General features: G+C 35.7%; 3 protein-coding genes across 3 annotated transcripts; all 3 read right to left on the bottom strand.

Annotated features, from left to right (window-relative positions):
- Positions 1 to 420: 420 nt before the first annotated feature.
- On the bottom strand, positions 421 to 5,956 carry LOC113750115 (oligopeptide transporter 4-like). Its single transcript, XM_027294052.1, has 6 exons — positions 5,376 to 5,956; positions 4,753 to 4,850; positions 2,188 to 2,790; positions 1,805 to 2,057; positions 1,427 to 1,609; positions 421 to 1,201 (listed from the first exon to the last, which is right to left on the bottom strand). Exons 1-6 carry the CDS (start codon positions 5,916 to 5,918, stop codon positions 584 to 586), a joined length of 2,298 nt encoding a protein of 765 aa, XP_027149853.1. The 5' UTR covers positions 5,919 to 5,956; the 3' UTR covers positions 421 to 583.
- A 5,450-nt stretch (positions 5,957 to 11,406) lies between these two features.
- LOC113750116 (pentatricopeptide repeat-containing protein At4g14850-like) lies at positions 11,407 to 13,935 on the bottom strand. Its single transcript, XM_027294054.1, has 2 exons — positions 13,705 to 13,935; positions 11,407 to 13,619 (listed from the first exon to the last, which is right to left on the bottom strand). Exons 1-2 carry the CDS (start codon positions 13,795 to 13,797, stop codon positions 11,445 to 11,447), a joined length of 2,268 nt encoding a protein of 755 aa, XP_027149855.1. The 5' UTR covers positions 13,798 to 13,935; the 3' UTR covers positions 11,407 to 11,444.
- A 576-nt stretch (positions 13,936 to 14,511) lies between these two features.
- On the bottom strand, positions 14,512 to 20,402 carry LOC113750117 (serine hydroxymethyltransferase 2, mitochondrial-like). The gene is made up of 16 exons (XM_027294055.1): positions 20,229 to 20,402; positions 20,039 to 20,089; positions 19,838 to 19,924; positions 19,462 to 19,583; positions 19,234 to 19,310; positions 18,877 to 19,001; positions 18,673 to 18,765; positions 17,515 to 17,607; positions 17,213 to 17,410; positions 16,739 to 16,843; positions 16,574 to 16,639; positions 16,344 to 16,421; positions 15,684 to 15,795; positions 15,488 to 15,598; positions 15,214 to 15,381; positions 14,512 to 14,860 (listed from the first exon to the last, which is right to left on the bottom strand). The coding sequence occupies exons 1-15, from the start codon at positions 20,325 to 20,327 to the stop codon at positions 15,236 to 15,238; spliced, it is 1,563 nt and encodes a 520-aa protein (XP_027149856.1). The 5' UTR covers positions 20,328 to 20,402; the 3' UTR covers positions 14,512 to 14,860; positions 15,214 to 15,235.
- Between the last annotated feature and the right edge of the window lie 1,855 nt (positions 20,403 to 22,257).

The following is a 22,257-nucleotide window of genomic DNA, read 5'->3' as shown; positions in this document are numbered from 1 at the left end:
ACATGTGAAAAAGCTATATTATAAAAGCAAAAAGGACAAATATCAGTTACTTTAAACGTAACAAGAAGGTTTGAATTATATATCATAAAATAGTAAGAAGTCTATTGAATTTAGAAATAGAGAATTCATCCCATATATCTAATGGAAAATCCAATACTAAGCCACATATGAGTTATATGATAGATACAAGTTAAAAATGGTCTACACTCTGATATTTAGGAGTTTCCATATTTGTATTTATCATTTAGTCATATTGTATTATCTTTTGTAGATAAACTCACACCTAATACAGTACAATTTGAAAGCAAAAACAATTTTTTTCTCGTAATGTATGCTAATTTGCTAAGCCAAACTTCTTTCGAGTGGACAAAACAACTTCAGCAAGTAAATTTCTGCTAGACGCTCACAACTTAAAGCATATGCAGGAGCAAGAAAAAACCTTGAGCATTCAAGATGATATAAAACACCATTGCTTATGGAGCAATTTGAAAAGATTCTATCTATAAACAGCTCTGCGTGGTAATTTTTCCAAAGCTCAAGCTCTGTCTTACAAGTTTCAAACTATGGGGAAGCAATACAGTAATCAGTGAAATGTAGGACAGCCGTCCACAGATATGCCTTTAGCAGTAGGACAAGTTGCCAAGTCACAATGCTCAGGGTTATTGTTACCCCACCAGGATATGCTTCTGTTCTCCATGCCAACAGTGAAGTGAAGCAGAACTGCCATGAAAGCCACTCCAGCATCTAATGCCGCGGAAAGAATGTAGTTGTATCTCTGCCACCATTTCTTTCTATACCTGAAGACAAAGAAATTGAAGATTGTTCCTACCAAAATCCAAGAATTGTAGTTCAATGCGGTTGCTGGTGGCATATAAGCAGTTGCACCAAGGATTACTGGAAGGTTAATAAGAGGAATCCAGGTCTGTTTTGGGAATTGTTTGTGCAAGAGCCATATTGCAAGTGGCCCTAGTAATCCTCCAAGGAAGAACCAGTTAAGTGCTGAATAATTGCCATGAGGGCCGAAAATTCGTTTTGGACCAACCAAACCCCAGATGACAGAGGCATCAAAGAAAACTCGATCACCGGGACATGTCCAAGGACTGTTTGATGTCCGATCTTGGTGGCATATGTCTTTAACTGTATGCAACAGCCACCATGCTACACCAAGATTGACTGTTCCGGCAATTATAGTCCCAAGGAACTGGAAATGCAAACCGACATAAAGATTTAGTTGATTAATTGCAAATGGAAGTATTCAGATCTTATTATGAATCTAACGTATGCCATCTTTCTTATGTTGATAATCACATATGAAGCTGCCTAAACATCTGATTATCAGCCAACGAAAGCTCAAAGTTACAGATCCTATTAACAGTTAAGGAAAAGCAAGTTGTCAATAACTTAATACAATCTATTGAGTTAGTACCTGAACCAAGAACATTGATCTTGGAGGGATCTTCATATAGTGGCCGAGCTTGAAATCACTCAGAAAGGAGATTGCTTGAGTCATGCTCATGTAACCATAGGTCTTAAAAGCGACATTTGCAATGGGTTTTCCAGGGTATATGACTCCCATGAGATACTCTGTGATGATATTTAGACCTGGAGTCTGTGATACAAACATCAAAATTCAATTAGCTATATTAATTTTTTGCTAATTGATCAACACAATCTCTTGTAGCATTCTTAAGAGAATCAAAATCAGTATAATCTAAGATGACGAGAAGCTGCCAACTGTAAGTGAGTGCATAATCGACTAACAAAGGAAATGAAAATGAAAGCTGCAGATGGATTTCAGTATTACCTGATTAGTTGTTGCAGTGATGATGCTGATGGGGAGGGTAAACAGGAAAGAAACGGCAGCTGCAAGTAGAAGTCCCCAATAAGGCATCTGGACTTCTTTTTTCAAGAAAATGCAGAGTGCAAGAGAAACAATAAGTGTCGCCGAAAGAAGCACGATAAACCACATGTTAGGAATGTCTTTGTACTTTCTCATCAATCTAGTGTGAATATCTGGCTTTGCATTTGAAGAAGCTCGATAACGGTCATATATCTCTCTGTCATATTACAAATAGCTGTTAGATATATTCAGGGCCAGAGAAAAGGTGATGAAGCATTCACTAATCTAACATGGACAAAAGCTAAAACTACCAATAATGGAAAGTAATCAAAATTAGAGAAGGTTACCTCCCATAAAACAAGGCAACATGAGTGAGAGTAGAGGCAATGGTGGCGAATCCAAATCCATATGTGAGAGCAAAAAAAGTGCTCAAGTTGATTCTCCCTTGTTGCTCATACTGCACTTTATCCAACTCAAACTTGCGATTAACAATTGTAGATATGTTGTACTCCTGACCTTGTGCGGTGAAAAGGTCTGAAGAAAATATTGGAAAGTTTTTGGCATTGTACACATTAAGTCCCCAGTAAGATAGAGGAATTACAAAATACATAACCAACACATAGCCAACAAAAACATTGGCAATAGCAAAGAAGGGAGAAATGAGAGGGCTGAACAGGAAGGAAGCCACTGTTGACCAGTCCAATGTGAAGGCTCCAAGTCCTAATCCATTCAAGCCTGATCCTAGTTGCTGAGCCGTGACTGAATTGGGATACGCCCAGCATACCCATGAAATGCTTGATAGAGCCTGGAATAAGAACCCTGGAACCAAGTACCAGATAAAACTACAGACCAATGCTAGCACAAAGAATTTTGTGCGCGAAGTTTGTCGCTTATTGCCATTGCTCTCCCCATTTTCATTTCCATCTGCATCTTCTTTCTCATGCAGTGCCCTGTAATAGTCAATAGTGCAAATTTCTTGTTTCATCACAATTTGTTTATGCGGTGTAAAAGTTACTTGAGCACTCAGGTCTTCCCACTAAATTGCTTTATATGAGAGGGACTTGCAAGAAGTTTCTCATTTCTTCTCAAACTCAAAGTAGACAGGCATCTTCACTAGTTGATGATCATATATCTTATGCGAATTTTGTATATGAAGTATTTTTACTGCATTCTGTTATTCGGTGCATGACAACGAAATGGAAAGGATGCAAATACACAAAAACAAAATTTTAAAAAATCTCAAAAATTTGACAGTTTCCAAAGTTCTTTGTTCCATTGCATTTCTAACTTGACGCGCCATCAGTAACTCCCAGTCCCAGGCATAAGTGGAACTAGGGGACGGAAAGGGCCAACGCCCACCAAATTTTAGAAAATTAGATTTTCCTCATTTAGAAAATTAAAATTTTTTTAAAAATATTCTTTATAAACTTGAACTTTTGCCCCCCACATAAAACTTGAAAATATCTTATGTTATATACCTAAGTTTAGATGATTAAGATTCGCTCTGTCAAAGTAAATTTGTGATTCCTTCTATGATTCTAGATACTAAGTTAGGAAGAGTAGAACAGGTTTTAAGAAGAATTTTTTTATCTGACACTTGATCATAACAGCCAACAGCCTTGGAGTGTGAACTGGAGACGTTATATACTCGATCATCTCAAGAAATTGAAAATGGTACCAGAAAAACAAAAGAGTTGGAAAAAAATCAGGAAACATAAAGCTGATATTTTGGACCTTCTTATGTTCACGACCATGAAGACAGAAACTGGATTTGAAAGATAGGGGCTGAGATTTGACATTTCCAAGTTTTAAGCACTAATTAAGGGGCGTGATTAGGGCCACTTCATAAGGGTTTGTCATTCATTAGTTTTCGACAGGCGTACGTGCCTAAGATCTTCTCATGAACAAAGTCAAGAAAGAAAAACAAAAATGTTAAGGTCAACCAAATTAAGCATGTAGCAAAAATGACAGAAAAATATTATCAACAATATAAATTTTTGTAAAAAATACTTTCGATATAATCTGGTTGTTTTGGGTATGATGACATTAGATATGAGATTTGGACGTAGGAAAACCATGAGATAAACAATTGGTCACAAATCCTTTTTTATCAGTTGTGATAACAGAGAAAATCTACCTATAAAATACAAATATAATATAAAATATTTTATAATCTCAATTTTCTAAAGTATGTGTTCTTTGTGTCCAGCGTGCTTAGGTCCATAGTTAAGGGAGACTTTCAGCGTTGTAAATTTTGAAATTTAGTGTCTATATCATAATGGGGCGACTTATGCAGAAGAGTTGCTTTCAAGCAGAGCTTTTAATGAACGCGAACGAGTTTTTCTTCTACTCCTTCGAGTTTTAAAAAAGTTGGATCGTACAATAAACAAATCGAGCTCGAGCACTATTTGGTTCGTTTAATAATTGAATCAAAAACGAATATATTCGTGAACTATTCGAATAGGTTCGTGTACACATATTTAATTATAAAAATAAGTGAATACAAGTATAAATACGTTTAACACTATCAAATAAATAAATATATATACCTTGTATTTTTCTTTAAAAAAGTAATTTTACATAAAACTAGTATTATTTATTTTACAAAATCAAGAATATAATTAAATGATTTGGCTCGTTTAGTTTAACAAGCCGAGTTCAAATTCGAATCCAAATATTTATATAAATTAATGAATTGAATTCAAATAACATTTGTAACTCGTTTAATACTCGATCGAGCTCAAAACCTGTTTATATATTATCCAAATAGAATTTGAACACTTAGTATTCAGTTCAATTGGATTCGTTAAAAGCTCTACTTTCAAGGTGGAATTATTAGTGTGGATCACGAAAATCATGCAGCAATCTTCTACCCAAAAAAAAAATTTTTTTTTACTACATGTGAAACATACCGAAACAGGGAGATCTGGACAAGATTGCTCGGCCACCACATGTGCGCCGGCTCAACCACGTATTTCCTTAGAAGCCCAGCCCATCCGTAGCCCAAAACCTGCCCACCCAACGTTAACATCAACCATTGTCGTTTTGCAAATAAAAAATACAACAACCCGTTTCTAAAAGTCTGCATAATTGTCAAACATGGAAGTTATTTAATTAAATTATAACAAAAAAAAAAGAGTAGGAAATTGGAACTGCGAAAATTCTGCATGAAAACTTTAAGTTGAGGTAGACATCAGTGCTTGCTCAAGATCAAGACTAGGAAATTGGAACCTTTCTTTCTACAGTTTTGTTTGACTAAAACACTCGTTGGGATTGAAAAAAGGTCGGCGGCTAATCAATTCTTTCATGCAAAGTCTGACGAAAAATTTTGCACCGCACAAGCAACATGCAGTAAAAAGTTTCGTAACAACCAAAAATTTTTTTTCGTTAAAATTTATTTCCAAACAGTAAAATGTACGTTACAACCAAAATAATAACCAAAAGATTCTCAAGAAAACATGAATCATAAGTAATAATAATGTAAACAGGCAAAAAAATTTTCTAAAGAAAAAAAAACACACACACACACACAGACCTGGGTTGTGATGATAAGAAGCCAAGCAGCAAAGAAAGAAATTTTTCTTCGATAAAAGGCAATGATGATATCAACTATCCCAACAGCATAGGCAGGCCCGTTTCCAAAAGCAGTGCCAGCATTAGCGAAAATGGATATAAGGACGTGCTCCTTCATGTTGAACGGACCCGGGTTAAGCGAAAACTTCCTGGACCCAAACCCGGGTAGCTGGAACTGGGTGGTGGGTAGCGCAGCAGCCATGAAGCGTCCGATGGGGAGAGTTGCCACCACAACTGTGATCTGGGTTATGATCAGTGGCTCCCTCCGGTAAGAGAAGAACTGGTTCAGAAATGAGAGAAGCATGCAGGAGATGATACCCAAGACCCACATACGGAAAGTCCATACTGGCTGATTCGGGTCGTCTGTGTTGGGTACGGTTAAACGAACCTCCTCTATTGGCGAAAGCTCATCTTCATCTGCTGCGCCTGTAATCTTCTTGTTATTGTCATCAATATCTTCTTCGGGTATTCTTGGTTCTTCTATATTTCCCACTACTTCACCCATTTTTTTTTTTGGAACTAGGAGAAATGATAAAAGAGACCAGTTTTTTTTTTTTTTTTTTTTATTTGGGCACGGGGAAACAATCGTCTAAGTACATGTGTATATATAGTGTGTAAGGAAAGAAGGGAACTACAGATTGAGACAGAATTTACTTCTTTTTTTTTTTGGGAAAAAATAAATCGAACAGAGATTCTTTTTGTTTGTTTTATATTTGGTTGATGGAAGGTTACAGTAATGGTTTACTAATAAGTGAGTAGTTTAAAGCAAGTGTCATGACGACGAAATAGTTGACGTGAGGTTAATGGGAAAGCAACTATTCGGCCATTCAATTGCTTAAGATCAAGTAGGTTGTAGGTGCCTAGGAATAAATAGTCAAATTTGAGGATGGATATTAATGTGCATGGGAATCATATCAACTTGTTAGTTCTTTATTTTCTGACTTCTCGTTGGATTTTGTTTCGTAGGATAAGAATAAGTGTTACAGTTTACATATTTTCATCGTTGGATGTATAACAATTAAAATATTTTAAATTTCAATTTCAATTTTTGCATCCAATGATTTTCAATTATTCTATCACCCTTAAATGTACGGATAATTTTAGAAACCCCCCTTGAGATTTCTCACAGTCACACTCCCCTCTCGTGAGGTTTTCAAAATATTAAAGACATCCCTAAAAGTAAGTAGTTAGTATTAAATCCAACCTAATTTAAAAAGACAAACAATAAAAAAAATTTGAGAGAGAGAGAGAGAGAGAGAAAACATCCTGATACCACAAATGCCCTCAAGCCTTGCATCAGTGAGATAATTTCATATAAACAGTATCTAGACAATTTAACAAGAATGAAATTTTAGGGGAGGTTTCTGAAACAGAAAATCAGTTAAGCATAATCTGCCATACACAAACAACAACTATATCAACATAAGTTGCCAAAAAATAAAAAATATTCGGTACAAAATTCTTAGAGACTAACTTGAAGATATGATTTAAAAACCTCTTGAATCCTGTACAATAAAGGTGAGAATCTTCACATATGATTTAAAAACCTCTGCTTCTCTTACTCTAATTGAAGTGACTTCTTATTCTTGTAGTTTTGCATGCCACACATCAACCAGAAAATGGTGCCTGCATTTGGTGACTTTTTTCTCATGGCATTTTAGATATTATTGCAATTTCAATCATCATTCATTCAGTTAACCATATTTATAACTAATTTAAGTAAATATTTCAATAATTATGAAATATCTGATAAGTTTTGTGGATATTGAAGTCATTTTGCCCATGATGATGTAAGAAGTGGGACCCAATATTTTACCAAGAGAGGTCTCTAATATTTTGAAAACCTTAAGGGAGGAGAGTGAGATTGTCAGAAACTTCAAAATAGGTTTTTGAAATTATCCCTTAAATGAATGACAACTAAAAAAAATTTATTTTAGGTTACCAATTGTTTTCTCCTTCTCTCTTGAATTATTTTTTCCACCTTCTTTCTAGAACTCTTTTAGTCAAAATCTCTCCTAACTCTCACATGGGAGAAAAACTAGACAAATCTGGTCTTCTTCTATAAGAGGGAGCCATCCCTCTAGTTTTTTTGTTTTCCTTACTTCAATAAAATGTCTCCAAAGTTTTCATACTAAGAGTTTTTCCTTGTGAGAGTTTTTTTTTTTTTAGTTTTTTGTCTATTTTGGAGAAATCTGAGATTTTTTATATTTAGTTTCTCATATCTACAATTTCTCTGTTTATCATTGTCAGATCTAAACTTTTCTTGGAATTTGAACCAATTATCAATCATATCTAACTATTAGAAATCTATTAGGTTACAATAATTCATCTAGATAGAAGATATATTGAGCCACCATTATTATTTCTACTTTGTATCGATTTTTCAAATCCCGTATATATATCTGTGTCATGTTTGATTTAATTTATTTTCTATCATTAGTGTAGATTTATTGAATGAAATAATCTTTTTTATAAAAAGTTTAATTTAAAAATTGTATTAATTATCATGCATCGAATGATAATAGTGCATATACATTGTCAATATAGAGAAAATTAATTCTAACAACGATTATTACTTTGGATTTTTGTGGTTTGTTTTTTGAGGGAGCGTGGAGGGAAATTTTGAGAACCCAATGCTATAAGGTTTCAGAACCCATCTCAGTTATCAAATGTAAAACTTTATATGATTTCGAAATGGAAAAGGATTAACATTGAGTCCCATTCCCTTATCTACTCAGTTATCAAATGTATTTGTCCAAGAATGGATTGGCGGAAAAATAGTATGAAATGCAGTTAAATTATCAATCATGTAGATTGTAATGAGCAGTCATTCATTATTGTATTTACACTAATAAAGACAACCATTAATAAGTAGAGCCACTACTCGTCCATTCGACAAATAAGAAAGAAAATTTTTTCTCCTTAGAATTTTTCGGACACATCCGATATGGACAGCTTATCGACCTAGGAATAACGGAAAAGAGGGATGGATGTACTTAGAATTAGAAACTATATGATGATTATATGGCTCGAATCCAATAAACACCCAAATAAAAATCAACAAGTGGAAACCAAGAAGAAAGAAAATCTTAGAGCCTGTTCGAATTATTATTTTTTAGAATTTTCGTAGAAAAATAATAATTTAATGTATATGAGTTAAAAATATAATAAAAAAATATGATCATAAAAAAATATAAGAATTTTTTGAAGAAAAATGATAATCCAAACAAGGCAAGCCGAAAACAAAGTTCGAAGTGCTTGGCAGCTGGAGAGCCCAAGAAAACGTGCGGGTGGCACTTGCTCATTTCCTTCGAATCCTCGAATGTCCGCGCCCAAGAAAACTACTTCTAGTCGGTTTGCATTTGCCACCAGAAAAGTCTTGATATATTAATGCTATCATACGATATTGGATGGCATTCAACGATGATCAGCTGCTGGGACTTGGACACCAGAAATGAATGCTTGGTGTAGACGTGTGTGATTAAACATGTCCAAGTAGACTCTATAAGTTACGGCCTGTTTGACGATAACTACAGTAATATCAAAAACTTCTTTAAAATTTTTAAAGAAAATTATACACTTTAAAATATTCAAAAATTTAAATATTTTAAAAAATTTTCCTACAACTTCTATAAAAAAATTCATTATAGTTATGATAGCATTAACTATACTTATGTAGCCAAAGGTTTTCCATATATTCTTTGATATTAATACTTGGATATGCCAATGAGTACATCATACTCTTAATCACTACTAAAAATTTATCGAATACCAAATTTGAACTCTAGGAAAGTAGAGTCTCGAAATTACTTTCCTTCCTGCAGCGTAAAGGGCCTTTAACATAATTAAAGAAAAGGGCAACGTCACGGACTTTAGGCCTAACGTCACGTGCTTTTGCCCTGACAAAAGTCTGGGACAAGCAAACAATTTGGTTAGTTGAATCCAGTCCATTTAGTGTAGAAGATTCAGATCAGATTCAGAATCATCTTCATTCATCCGTGAGGCTTGTGTTGCATTTATCTTCTAAAAATAAAAGAAACCCACAGAAACCCCAACCCCCCCCCCCCCCCCCCCCAAAACAAAAAAAGGGGGAAAAAAAATTACATAGGCCATCCTTGTCTTCTCTTTTTCTTGAACTAAAAAAAAAAGAAGGAAAGAAAGAAAAAACATCACAAAACAAAAATGACAAACTTTAAGTTACTTTAAGCATGATAAGAAGGTTGAGACATTATGATTTTCTTTTTTATCAAAATCCCTGAAATGGTAACGTAGAAGTAGAGGTCAAGATGGCTGAAGTATGAGTATGCTTTGGTCAGGCAAGGCCGCAAAGGGACATCTGTATATCTCTTTTTTTTTTTGGCTTTGAGCATTTGGTATATTCACCCTTAATGAGACTAATCTGAATTTAGCCCAAGAAACACCCGCAAAGTCCGACTCTTACTCAAGAGTGAAGGTCTAGCTCAAAACTTTTTAAGGTGTCACATGTAGAAGTCGAACTTTTCAGGACACAAAGGAAGTTACGTATCTTGGATAATATCAATTTTTATTGTTTCAAGGATGCTATGAAATTTATCTGGCTTAGTACAGTTCAAAAATTTACAGAAATACATCGTCTGCCAGAAAAACTGCAGGCAAAATAACCAGCAAGATGGATAAAGACATGAAGAAAAGATCATTAGAGAAAGTCAAGGAATGAAGAAATAGTAGTGAACAAATCCTAAATACACACACTAAATCCGAACCTTTTTTTTTCTGTTCGCTTTTCTTATGCTTTTCTGCACAATGTTCACGAGTGCGCTCCATCTGTAGTTTGTGTAGACTAATCAAATACTAGCATGTCGATTGCTATGAGAACACAAATTTGCATGTAGAAGATACTTTTCAATGTTGACAGCCAAGAATCTCTTCCCAGATTCTGATACTTTCCCCATCAATGATTTGTTGATGGGGCTGGACTAATACGACCGAAACAAAATGTAAATCGGCTCGTCAAAAACAGGGTGTCAGTGGGGCTACAAGGTGGTACTACGAACTCTGAATATTCCTGCATTCAGACTTTTGGACTCGAAGGATCTTTCAATACAAGTCCTAAATGTTGTTCAGATTAATCTCTTAGACACTGACGGTATATATAGTATAATAATATTAAGATAATTTGGCGTTTAAACACTAATAAAAATTAATCAGAATGTTATCTTGGATTATCTTTTATTTTTATCATGACTTCTAACGATGCACAATGGACTTGAGTTTCTGTGACAAGAACACGATTGCAAAAAGCACCAAACTCTGTGCGGACAACTATTGAACTTTGAGTTGGGAAATGAGGAGCCGAAATTAAGCATGTTGAAGAAGATATCTAGGGCAACTCGAGAAGAATGTGTGAACTTTGTTTGGCACATTAGAATATGCGAACAACTACGGGTTAGTCACTTTAGTCTACCACATTCTTTTATATGATAGATGTGTAATGCTCCCACTATTCAAGGCAAAAAAGTACCACAGCAGAGTTTCTCTCATATATTCCCATTTAGGCTTGAACTAAAGGGACAATTTAACAAACTTCCCCTGAGATTTATGACAATTACAGCTAACTTCGTCCATGTTTCAAAAATGTCACGTACCTCCAATACATAGTAACTTTGGGTTTCATTTGGTTGATGCTTTTAGTAGGCCTAAATCACTCCTCCCTCCATACACCTTTGGCCAAGTTTATGATTGTGTATTTGTGTTCATAACTGTTTATTAGACTTTGGTTGGCAAAACAAAAAAAAAGGACTTGTTGATTTATTTACTTGTGGATCATAATATTCAACAAAAGCAGACTTCATATGTAGCTTGAGTGCGAACGAAATTCACCTAACCAGTCCTTCAGAGGTGGCTAGCCACTGCTACGTTGATTTATTTCGTTCAACCAGTCATAAATGGAAAGAAAGACAATTTTGAAAATGATCTATTTCCATGTCATGTAGTATATAAAGAATCAAAAAACATTGAGATAACCTAGCTTTTTCATTTAATTCACAACATATCAAAGGAGACTGCTGAAATCCCCACATGAACAGTGTCCATTAACAAATTTATGCAGCTTTTTGCTGTCTCGGATTATAATTGTCCTTGAAGTTGACATTGAGATGTATTTAACAAAATTATGGCAATCCTTACACATGCTAATGCTCTTCTTAATCCGTATTGGTGCAGCATTTGGTGTATTCAACAGCCCAAATGCAACTGCCATTTTTTCGCTGTGATGAACGGTAGACGAAGTTGTTTCTTGCTCTTCAGAATTTATCGCCTCAAAATTTGCTTGGAATTCATATCCAAGAGTCTTTACGCTCTCATGTAAATCCGCCAGATATTCTTCAACCTCTTTCATCAAACCTTGTTGATCATCGGGCTTAAATGAATAAACCTTGTCTTTAATGCTCATCCAGCTCCAATCTTTCAGTTTTCCTATTTTTCCAGCTTTCATCATTTTTCTCACCCTTGAAACATCCTTCCATCTCTCCGCAACGAAGTACAAATTTAACAACGACAAATACGTCTCTGAGTCCTTTGGATTAAGGTTGAGCAGTTGCTCCGCTGCCTGAAAAGCCAAGTCTAATTTCCCATGACTTCTACAGCCTGCAATTAGCATTGACCATATAACTTCGTTGGGCTCAAAATCCATCTTTTTGATAAGGTCAAAAGCTTCTTCCAACCGACCTAACCTCACAAACATATCAATCAGGCATCCATAATGGTCCATCACAGGCTTGATTTTACACTCATTTTTCATCATGTTGAAGTAAGCCAATCCTTCATCGACCATTCCAGCATGGCTGCAAGCTGCAAGAACGCCTACAAAAGTAATCTTGTTTGGCTTTACTCCAACAAACCTCATATCCCCAAAAAGCTGTAATGCCTGTCGTGACTGGCCATGCCTGGCAAAAGCAGTAATCATTGCAGTCCAGGATATCATAGTCCTGGTGGACATCTCAAGAAAAGCTTTACTTGCTCCCTGAATGCTTCCACATTTGCCGTACATGTCGACTAAAGCAGTTCCAACAACTACATCAGACAAGAACCCAGATTTAATTGTTTGAGCGTGAGCCTGTTCTCCTTGTTCCGGAGCAGCCAAACTACTGCATACATCCAATACACTTGAGAAGGTGAATAAATCTGGCTTTAAACCAGACCGGTGCAATCTCAACAACATCTTGAGAGCCTGAATCCCACTTTGATGTGCTGAGACTCCATCTTCTGCACGATCTATCATCTGAGCATGGCCTGCAATCATAGCATTCCATGATACCAAGCTGACGATGTCCATTGCATCAAACAACTGGTTCGCCTCACTAATGCATCCATTTTTCAAGTACAAATACATAACCGCATTCATCACACGTAAATTAGATCCATAACCATGTTTAATGCTCAAAGACTGAACCTGCATCCCAACTTCCAAAGCCTGGATTACACAGCACAGACTCAACACGCTAGTCAATGTAAACTCATTTGGCTCTGCACCCTCAAGTAGCATCTCAACAAAAAAATCCAACCCCTTGGCAGGGTTCCCATTATCCCCACAAGCTGATATCACACCAGTCCACGAAATAACATTCTTTTCCTCAATGCTTTGAAATACCTTAACTGCAGAATCCAAAATCCCGTTTTTAGAATACAAACTACAAAGTGCATTTCCAATGCTCGTGTCATCCGCAATCCGATATTTCAAAATAAAACCATGAATTTGCTTCCCTAATTCAATATCCGATAATGATGAACAAGCATTCAAAACAAGCCCCAACGTATAATTCGTGGGATACACCCCAGCTTCCAACATTTCTTCAAAAACACCAATAGCACGCTCTGGCTCTGAACTTTTAATATAACCGGACATCAAGGAGGTCCAAGAAACCACATTTCTCCTAGGCAAACTGTCAAATACTTTCCTAGCATTTCCCACCGTACCAAATTTTGCATATACATTAACAAGAAATGTCATGAGAAACCAATCTTGATGCGTGCCAGTTTTTATGATATGGGCATGAATTACTTGTGCTTCTGAAACTGAATTCTTATCTATGCATTCTTGCAACAGTGGAAGATAAGCAGCGGACTCAACTTTCAGACTACATTCTTTTACTATTGCAATTGCTTCATTGAACTCCATACTAAAAGGGTCCAAAGCTTTATCCAGTTGTGCATTATTCCCATAGTTTTTCTAACAAAACAAAACAAATTATAGACATGAGCTCGACAAGATTCACATAAAGTAATGGAATTAAATGCAGAAAAATCATTGATACCTTATCGAATGTAAGAGAAGGTGGAATGTGACGTTTGAAGTCAGGATCGAGCTTGAGAGTGTTGCCAACTACAGCAGAAGGCAAGGAGGCCATCAATTTGGATAGTCTGAAGCTCGAAAAGTGATTTAAATCCCTTTGTTGTGTAGCTGAATTTCGTGTTTGGTTATTCCTTGAGCAGTATTGTTTAGGGGTGTCTGAGAAATGGAAGTACGTTATCTCGTATTTTTTGTGTGTTTGGAGCCTTTGGACGGGATTGAATTTTCCTTGAATTACAGGATAGAATCATACATACTATTGGACGAGTTCGTTGACCTTCTTGCCAAGTCATCTGGCCCATCGGGAAATGCAGTCATGATGTGGTTGGCTTTGATTGGTCAGACTGAAGTTTGGACGGAAACGACGTTTTTCTCCTGCGTCCTGGTATTTTGTCTAAAAAATTCTATGATCCCTTTTGATATCATCCCCCCAAACTTCTATTTCTTACTAAAAATAATAATTTAAATTTTAAATATTTAATAATATTTAATTTAAGGATCAATAACATTTCTTTCACCTTCCAACTGCAAAGAATAATATTTTAAATTTTAAATATTTAATCTAAAGATCAATAACATTTTTTTCACTATTAAACCGCAAATTTCACTCGTGAATTCAGAACGAAATGTAAACTCTCCATTTTTTATTATACCTATTTTGCTGCGTTCAATGAGAAGGTAGTGTTTATCGTTTGATTTGCTGCCTTCAATAGAAAAGGTTTATGAAAGTGCACATGGTTATATTTTTCCACTTCAATTGGAAAGATAATGATTTGATTGTACAGCCTCATCTAAATTCATGCCCCATGCTCTAACTGCAGATTAGAGAGATTATCTAACAAGAAGGGTTCAGAAAGCGTCACACAGCCCACTACCAGGCAGGGCATTTTAACTATTCTCTCGTGTTCAAGAAAGGTTTTGATCCCAAATGTTCTTGAAACCTTGAAAGTTTCATACATTGCTAGGGATTAAAATGTTTTATACAAATTTTAGTAATGATGTAATCCCGTGTCAAATCGGCCCGTCTCTAGCAGATCAATGCCCGAGAAGAAGCCTTCTAAATCATATGCAGCTTAAGCCATCAACTCCTCCCAGCGGCTCCCATTTAACACCATCAACAACTGTGGAGCAAAATGAATGCAAGCGTTAAAGGATGCGAGGGTATTTCATTTACAAATCAACCGGTATATTCCACAAGTGCCAGCATTTAATTTCACACATATATTGCGGTAGATGTGGAATATTAATCTCTACATAGAAGTAGAACCAAAAACATTAGCAATACAATAGTCAAAAAGACAGTTTCCAAAGGGGATTGTGCTGCAATGACCCAATTTAATGGGAAAAATCAACGGTTTAAGTAATCAACTACGAAGATTATGGTCCTACTATCTAATTCTAACTTGGAAATCAATGAAGATTATGACAACATTATGTTAGCGTTTGATCCGCAGTCAATAAGCTGCAGATTTACCTTACAATGTGGGGAACCTTGTTCAGTCCTTGTGTTTCATTGTTTCTTTCTCGAACCCAATTGTTGGAAATTGTTTGGCATACTCTTCAACCTCATGCCGTAGCTTAGTAATCTCAGATTGTAAGTTAGCATCCTTCATTGTTGCCACAAAGTCCTTCAATTTTGTACCTGAACAAAAGCAAAGATAGAGCTATTTGAACACCCAGCCAGCTTATTAAGCTCCAAAGGATCTCAAAAAAGATGAGTCAGAGTAACGTTGAACAAGCTTTAAAACCTTTAGTCTCAGCTTTGATCTTCAGAGCCAGCTTCACGGCTGCATCGAAGAACTTGGCCACTTCGACGAAATCTTCTTCAGCAAATCCTCTAGAAGTGAGAGCAGGGGTTCCTAAATCACCGTATAAATTAGAGTTAACTATAAAGTTACAATTGGACAGAGCAATGCAAAGATGATCAGTAGGTGGGTGCTCTACCCATTCTAATGCCCCCAGGCACCATTGCAGATACATCCCCTGGAACAGTATTTTTATTTGCTGCAATGTGTACCGACTCCAGGACTTTTTCAACCCTTGAACCATCAATCCCCTACAGAGAGAATTTCAGACCCAGAAGAATAAGCACGTCCAGGTTTTTGGCAACTAAACACAGAGAATTTCAGACCCAGAAGCATAAGCACGTCCAGGTTTTTGGCAACTAAACACACAGAGAATTTCAGACCCAGAAGTATAAGCACGTCCAGGTTTTTGGCAGCTAAATTCTGTATCGGAACCATGAAGACCAGCACAAAGAATTCCAGCCAAAAATGAATCGCCAGAGGATGATTATCCTCAATCAAGTTCTCTTTAAGGACAAACAAAAAGTAGAACAGGAATTATTCTTTTAGTTCCAAAAGAAGATAGTAGGAAACTGCAACTTCGACAGAAAAGCTTTTCTCCACAGTTCATCTGAAGCTTTCGTTTAGTATCTTCAAAAGATTAATTTAGGCACATACATCAAAGCAACAAACTTAAGAAGCATCTTTAGAAAGATGTTCCACTGAAAAGACAGAAAGAAGGAAATAACAAAAGTTTCCAAGTTCGGAATCTCGAACTGGAATAGATAAGGGAGCTAAAGTAAGAACAAAGATATCTTACCTTGTTCCGTAAATTGACCAAAACAAGATGGTTATCAGTTCCCCCAGATACAAGTTCATAGCCACTAGCTAAAAGAGTCTGCATCGATGAAGATAAAATGTTTTTAATTAGATCAAATACAGCAAAATTAAGCCAATATTACCCTGAGAACAGACCAGATTTCAGGATTCCAACAGAAAATAGTCTTTATTGTAAGGGAAAAAAGGTCATAGCATGGATTTTGATGTTACCTCTGCAAACTTTGAGCAATTACTCAGAACTTGCTCTTGATATGCCTTGTACTCTGGTGTCATGGCCTTGAATAAAAATTTTGTCAGCAAGATTGTAAATACACATACAAAAAAACTACAAAAACCGCCATGAAACCATCATGCAAAATCTACAAACAACTCTACCTGTTTCAATGCAACAGCCAAGGCACTTATTGTATGATTGTGAGGACCACCTTGAAGTCCAGGGAAGACGGCCTGATTGATTTTGTCTTCATAGTCATACATCACCTGAAAGATGGAACTCAAAACTATTTAAAAGGAATCATCAGTAAACATCAGTTCAAAGTTCCACCTTAAGTCATCAAAATGCTTTGTATTTCCTTTCATTTTTCATTTTCCCTTTGGGGATAAATCATGGTCAAAATGGGATATGCAACAAACAGTTCAGATACAGAGCAAGATGCATGAGATTCTGCATTTTAACTTCTTGATATTTCTATTTCTCAATTAGAGTTCACTTCTTATGAGGAGTTGAGAGATAGGCCAGTAGTTCTGGACTGCCTCACCTGGCTGATGCAGGATAAAATTCTTAGCAGAAAAAATCCCCTGGTTCTTGTATGCAGAATATACCCAAAAAGGAAGAAAAGAGAAACTCACTTCTTGTCCTTGTTTGTTAATCTCTTTTACCCCCTTTCTGAAGAAAATCATTGCTCCACGTGGCCCACGAAGTGATTTATGTGTTGTGGTTGTAACAACATCGGCAAATTCGAATGGTGATGGGATGACACCAGCAGCAACAAGCCCACTGATGTGTGCCATGTCAGCTAACATCACAGCCTTTTGCTTGTCACATACCTATCAATTTCATATCAAGTATTCATAAATGACTACAAAACATTCAAAAAGTTCAGAAATACATGATAATGTTGATGTAAGATTGCAATCTTAAACTCATGTACCTTGCGAATTCGTTGGTAATCATACAGCCGTGCATAAGCACTTGCACCAGCTACAATCAGCTTTGGCCTAAATAGTGTTGCACTCTTCTCTAACTGCGGTGGCACCAGATGACCATCAGCTTGGATAGTCAGGTTTGAACAATATTAAAAAGAAATGTAAAACTAACTAAAAACTTGAATTCATTCGCAGCAAGCACTGTCAATAGAAAGACATAAGACTTAATATTTGGAAAAAGATCGAAACAAAAATTCACCCATAACTTTTAGTAAGTAAAAACTACTTCTATCAGTTATTCTGGAACTAAAGTTGTACAAGATTAAGAAAAGAACAGAGCAGAACGCTTCAAAATTGAAATTGTAACTTCAGAGACAAAGAGATTATGGTACAGGAGTAACAGATGTTGTTTCTAGTCTATATTTCATTCTATATATGGAAAGTTCAAAAATTATATAGTGAGATAGGCAGATGGGGGGCGCGCAGCCTTTAAAAACCAATATGCTTCAAAATGAGTAGCAAATTTCAATACCCCACCAAATGGTATGATTTTTACAAAATTCTTCCTTCTTCGTTCTGCTTCATTTAACAGTCAGTTTGCAAAGGATGAGCATGAGAGAAAGAGAGAGGGAGGAAGGAAGGGAGGCCCGGGGTCAGGGTTTCAGGAAGGGAGACTGTTTGGTTAGTAGCCGTTTCACATCTGGAGTAAATGAAATCGACATTGACATCCTTTTGGAATTCAAAATCGATGTATACAATATCTCCCAGTGGCCAAATATTAGGCACCTAACATTTAAAAACTGTATTTCGTCATGGTAGAAGACCCAGAACATCAATAACAAGGAAAAATTGCCAACAATCGAGTACATAACCAAGATATATTAATATGGAATTCGTTTCTAAAAGTAAAATAATAGCAGACAGCCTTATCTACCATAACTTCAGAATCAATATACTATATGTACCCATAAGCGCACCAATTTATGCAAGCAAAACAAATACAATTAACTGTTTCTTCCTGTCTCAATTATATTGAGAATTTTGAGTACTAGGCAATCAATAAGTAGGAAGCAAGGTCACCATTGCAGTGATGAGTTAAAAGCCGTTGACTATAAAATATTTCTGCAAGACCAGAAGAACTTCCAGAAAGATAAGGAAATCACCTGGTCATAGTCAATATACCCTGTGCTCTCATCCAGTCTGTAAGGCATTGTCTCAAAAAAAATTGAGACTGCAGATATCTTCTTTGTGTCGGTCTGCAAAAGAACCAAAAGAAATGGGTAAGGGTGTAAAAGTGTGTGGAGAGAGCAAAGTGCTAAAACTAGATTCGAAATCTGGACTTCCAAATTTTATGAAAATGTAATGACCTGATAACCATGTGAAAGATGTCCACCATGAGGAAGATCAAGTGCCATTATCCTTTCATGAGGTTTGAGCAAAGCAGTATACACTTGAAAATTTGCAGGTGATCCAGATAATGACTGAACATTCACTAAAAAAAGCAGATACGTAAACCACTTGATATAAGACCAAAGCAATCTACTTGAGATGGTATCTATCAGACTCCCATGATAATATATCTAACGAATAACTGGATCACCAGAAAAAAGCCCAGTGCTCAGCTATATTATTTATGTGCAAGCAAGATGTCTCAAAATAGACATCATTTTTAATTTAGAAATAGGCATGCCCAAGGAGGATTCCGAGAAAGAAATGCATTTTACCTCCCCATTTTGTAGGGTCCAAATTAAAAGCTTCTAAAGCTCTCTTCTGACACAATCTCTCAGCCATGTCAATGTACCTTCATGTGCACAAAGCCACTCTTATACACTCCCAATACATGATAATTACTTACTCAATTCTGTGAAAGAAAGTCTTTTTACCTATCCAAAAGAAAGCCAACTTAGGAATTTAAGAAAATAAAAAAGAAACAAAAGCAATTTTCCACATACTCATTTCCTCCGTAGTATCTAGCACCAGGGTACCCCTCACTATACTTGTTCGTCATTATCGATCCAACCGCTTGCATCACCGAAGTCGACGTAAAGTTCTCAGATGGTATAAGCTCAAGTCCCTACTTTCACAAAAAGCATCTAAATAAGCCAAAATTCGATTTTGATTTTTCTATTAAAAACAAAAATATCAAATGAAACTTAAGGCGGCATTGGTAAGTCGGCAGTTCATGTGATTAGAATTTAACTTTAACAGAACAAACGTGCATAGAAAAAATGGTGCTAAATCGTTCCACTATTACAGACTAATTAAGATCAATAACAAATGAGAAGTAGTAAAATGAACAAGGCTTTTGTTATTAGAAGTATAAATCACCTTCCATTGCCTGGCTTTTTCGAGCTCGATGATGTCAGCAATTTCCGGATCAATCTCCTCTAGCGGTGCATTCAATTGTTTTATCCACTGTTATTCAATTCCAACAAAATATTAACATATTAAGCTATTGATACATACACTAAACCAAGATCTAACAACTTCACCTCACAATGTAATAAAAAAAAAGTACTCAATCAATACCGTGATACGTGAATTTTCCTTTTCACCTACAGCTTGATTCGCCACAGAAGACTGTATCAATCCAAAGAAAAAAGGAATACAAAAAAAACGCAACAATTTGTCAAACATCTAAGATGCATCTGTATAATGAAGTTTTACATGCATAAATGATGAAAAACAAGTGTTTATGTGTTGTGTGTAGAGAACGAACCATCCGATAGACGGAGGAGACGCGGGAGGAGAGAGGTCTGAGGGAGGAGGAGGAGGAAGAAGAAGAGCAGAATCTTCGAAGAGCAATCGCCATTGCCATTTCTGGGCTTTCCTCTTCGTTTTTCTTGGTTTCCCTCTGCGAATTGTGAAATGGCAGATTGATTTTTGCTTGGGGGGTTTTACCGAGCCGGGGGTTGGTGAAATGGGCAGACTCGGTTTTTTATTTTTTATTTTTTTAAAAAAGGGTATTTTAGAATGTGACAGACATTATATAGTACTAGTGTTAAGTGCACATTCAATGTACTTGTAATTAGAGAATAATTAGAATAAATTAATTTTATATAAATTTTTTATAGTATATTCAAAAAATTTATATAAAATTTTTATGGAAGAACTTTGATTTATATGGTTATAGTAATTTGATAGTTACAATAATTAAGATGATTATGAGTAGTTATAATGGTAAAATATGATTAGGTGCTTAGGATAAAAATTAGTTTTTATAAAGATAAAATTGAGAGTTCAAAAAATTACAAAAAAAATGTTTACGTCAATTATCATTACTCGTATCTTTACAATAATAAAACCTGCTTAGATAGTTAACACTGAAATGATGTTAACTTTGTGTGTTTTCAAATTTACGCTTATCTCTATTTATACCATATACAAATGTGTAGGGAGGCTTTCGGTATAAATAAAAGTTGTCATCTTATGACTTTCCTAAATTACCTTTTAAGTATAACTACCCACTATCATATATATTTTTGTCTCTCCAACCCCGCATCATATCTACGTTTGCCTCTTCTTTTATAACTATCCGCTTTCAAATAATAGTCTATTTTTATATTTTATTCATGTAAATATCAATTTTCTTTATGTATGTATTATAAAAATATAAAACTAAATCTCATCATAAAAAAATAATTTTAACAAATATTTTTTAAAAATTTTAAACATTTATTTATTATTACACATGCATCGAGCGTGCCTTAGACACTAATAATGTATAGATGCCTGTGCGAAGTGCAAAGTTAGGATGCGAACCTAAAAAGGCTGCGAAATTAGGTGAGATTGGGTGTCTAATCAGAGTATCTTTAAGGACCGGGAACCTTAAAAAACTAAAAGCTAGTGACGATGAAAGAGAGAAAAATTAATCCGAGGGATGTGGCAGCAGGCGGATGGTGGTGGGATTGGGGCCTACAAAATCGAACAACCGTAGTAGCTGTTGGGCTTAATGACAGAAGTGAGAGTTTTGTGGGTGTGAGAGGTGAGAAAGATTTTCGAGGCAAAGATTAGAGAAGCTGCTGGTAACTGGTAACTGAGGCCTCGACACAGGTCCACGCACTTCCGGCTTTCGCTACAATTATCTGGGCAGTCTACACATTAATATTAGGTTAAGCAACCCGACGGACTGCACGTAAATATGTAACACAAATGTAGATACTAACAGAATAAAGTAGGGCAAAGCCCTGGATACCGTGGCAGGCAACCAAAAAAAAACAGAATAAAGTAAAAAAAAAAGTATAATAAGTTTTTTTGACACGTACTTTGGCGTTCTACATTTAATTTCTGCCATCTAATTTCAGAATACTTCATCTCCACCCTCAACTGTATCTAACTTGATCAATAGTATAGGCAAGCAATAATATATACCTGTTGGGGGTTAATGACATGATTTCGCAAAAACCCCTTCTGATGATGGTATGCTTCATCAATTTTCTCCCCTAAAATATTTAAGGGATAATTTCAGAAACTTCCCTTGAGGTTTCATGAAGTATCACCTAGCTCCCCTAAACTTTTCAAAATCTCACTTAGTACCCTTGAAGTGATAGTAGGGCCATATACTAATATCAAAGATGATGAATTGTCAATAATACCCTCATATTTAAATTTTCTGAACTTGTTTTTCTTTCTCTAAACTTCCTACTTTTCTTTAACAATGTCTATATAAACATACATACATACATATATATATATATATATATGTATGTATGTATAATTGAATTGGAAATATCAATGAAATATAGAAT

This window comes from Coffea eugenioides, chromosome 10 (assembly GCF_003713205.1).
Source record: "Coffea eugenioides isolate CCC68of chromosome 10, Ceug_1.0, whole genome shotgun sequence".
Classification (NCBI taxonomy): Eukaryota; Viridiplantae; Streptophyta; class Magnoliopsida; order Gentianales; family Rubiaceae; genus Coffea; species Coffea eugenioides.
This window is presented reverse-complemented; position numbering and strand designations above follow the sequence as displayed.